At 36.2% G+C, this 2,443-nt stretch overlaps 1 protein-coding gene across 1 annotated transcript in view; it reads left to right on the forward strand.

Moving 5' to 3' along the window:
* Positions 1 to 2,131, forward strand: part of LOC120355984 — a 3,119-nt gene extending 988 nt beyond the window's left edge. Inside the window, exon 1 of the mRNA XM_039444762.1 lies at positions 1 to 2,131. This exon is cut by the window's left edge and continues 988 nt beyond it. Coding sequence (XP_039300696.1) covers positions 1 to 1,583 — 1,583 coding nt within the window. The 3' untranslated portion in view covers positions 1,584 to 2,131.
* Positions 2,132 to 2,443: the final 312 nt, after the last annotated feature.

The following is a 2,443-nucleotide window of genomic DNA, read 5'->3' on the forward strand; positions in this document are numbered from 1 at the left end:
TCGATAAATTGAACACTGAATTAAGTGAAGTACAACTGAAGAAAAGTGGGTGGCATCTCCTAGCAGCTGATGGGCTTCGTTTGCGAATAAACAAGTATGTACCTCTTGGTGGTAGTACTTACATTCCACTTCCTCAAGAAATTGAATGTCGCAAAGCATGTATTAATGTGCAAAACTATGACAATAAATGCTTCCAATATGCCATTCTATCAAAACTTGTTGGTGAAAATCATCCTTGTCGTGCATCATCTTATGCCAACATTGATCATACATATGACTTTGATTGCATCACATATCCAACTCCATTACATGAGATAAAAAAGTTTGAAAAAATAAATCAAATATCAATAAATGTGTTTGGGCTGGATGAAAACAACAAGGTTTATCCACTCAAAGTTGTTGATGAAGAGCTCATTGATCATAGAGATATTCTATCGATCTCTAATAATGATGGGGCAAGTCACTATATATTTATTAAAAACTTTGAGAAATTGGTTGGAAGTGGGAAAACCAAACATGAGCATGTGGTATCAATATGTAAACGGTGCTTTAGTCATTTTGATGACCAATATGGTGAAACCAAGGAAGTGAAACTTGAGAAACATTTGAAAATGTGTCTTCTCAACAAAGCTGTAAGAGTTGATCTTCCACATGCAAAGCCATATGTGAAGTTTGAACATGTGGAGAGGGGACTGAAGGTGCCTTTTGTAGTATACTGTGACTTTGAATGTATTTTAAAGCCAGTACAAAGCTGTACCCCAGATGCAGCTGCCTCATACACAGTAGAAGCACACAAACATGAGGTCATGAGCTTTTGTGTATATTTAAAACAAACACTGGAATATACATGTCTACCAACACATCCATTCACATACAGAGGTAGAGATGCTGTGAAGGTGCTTCTGAACTATTTGAAGGGAATTGGTGAAAAAGTGTCAGAAATATATAAAAGAAAAATCCCAATGGATACAATGTCACCAGATGAAATTGATGAGTTTAATTCTGCACACAAATGTTACATGTGTGACAAACACTTCAATGTGGAAGACGTAAAAGTAAGAGATCACTGTCATATGTCAGGAAAATACAGAGGAGCAGCACATAATAGCTGTAACTTGAAGTATCAAGTTCCACATTTCCTCCCTGTAATATTCCACAATCTCAGTGGATATGACAGCCACTTCATTGTGCGTGAGTTAGGTTATGATGGAAATCAAATAGACGTCATTCCCAACACTGAAGAAAAGTACATATCTCTCTCAAAAACCATCAACAGATTTATCAAGCTACGCTTCCTTGACTCATTCTGTTTCATGTCAAGTAGCTTAGACAGTCTGGCCAGAAACCTTCCCAATCTTGAGGAGATAAGAAAATTTTTTCCACCAGAACATATTCCTCTACTTACAAGAAAAGGAGTGTTCCCATATGAATATGTAACAAGTTGGGAAAAGTTGAATGAAACATCTCTACCTCCAAAATCAGTGTTCTACTCAAATTTGACAAAAACAGATATTACTGATGAAGATTATTTGCATGCAACAAAGGTTTGGAATACATTTGGTTTCACAACACTAGGGCAATAAAGTGATCATTATTTATTGACTGATGTGTTGTTGTTAGCTGATGTGTTTGAAAATTTTAGAAGCATCACAATGAAGACACATAAGTTAGACCCATGCCATTATTTCACTCTACCTGGTCTATCTTGGGATGCAATGCTGCGATTTACAGGCATTCAACTGGAACTTCTCACTGACTATGAGAAAATAATGATGGTTGAGGAAGGAATACGGGGTGGTTTGTGCCAAGTTTCACACCGACATATAAAAGCCAATAACAAATACATGGAAACATATGATTCAACTGCAGCTAGTGTTTTCATCTCATACATAGATTGTAATAATTTGTATGGCCTGGCAATGTCAAAACCACTGCCTTTTGGAGACTTCCAATGGGTTGATCTGAGTGCAAATTATCTACTCAATGCACAAGAGGGTGATAAATATGGTTACATTGTTGAAGTTGATGTGGAATATCCAAAATCACTTCATGAAGACCATTGTGATCTGCCATTTCTACCTGAAGTGATATGTACAGGAAATAATCAAAAAAAGTTGTGTGCACATGTGAATAGCCGAAAGCAATATGTAGTTCACTACATGGCATTGAAGCAGGCAGTTGAAAATGGATTAAAAATTGTGAAAATTCATCGTGTATTGAGATTCAAACAGTCACATTGGCTACAGCCATACATTGAACACAATACAAAACTCCGTACTCTGTCTCAAAATGCTTTTGAAAAGGATCTTTATAAACTTCATGTTAACTCAGTGTATGGGAAAACTATGGAAAATGTTAGGAATCGAATGAACATGCAATTGGTATGTAGTGGTATGTAAGGTTGAAAGATTGAAAAAATGATCAGAAAGCCTGAGTTTATTGA

The sequence above is a fragment of the Nilaparvata lugens genome, unplaced genomic scaffold (assembly GCF_014356525.2).
Source record: "Nilaparvata lugens isolate BPH unplaced genomic scaffold, ASM1435652v1 scaffold5445, whole genome shotgun sequence".
In the NCBI taxonomy this organism is placed as follows: domain Eukaryota; kingdom Metazoa; phylum Arthropoda; class Insecta; order Hemiptera; family Delphacidae; genus Nilaparvata; species Nilaparvata lugens.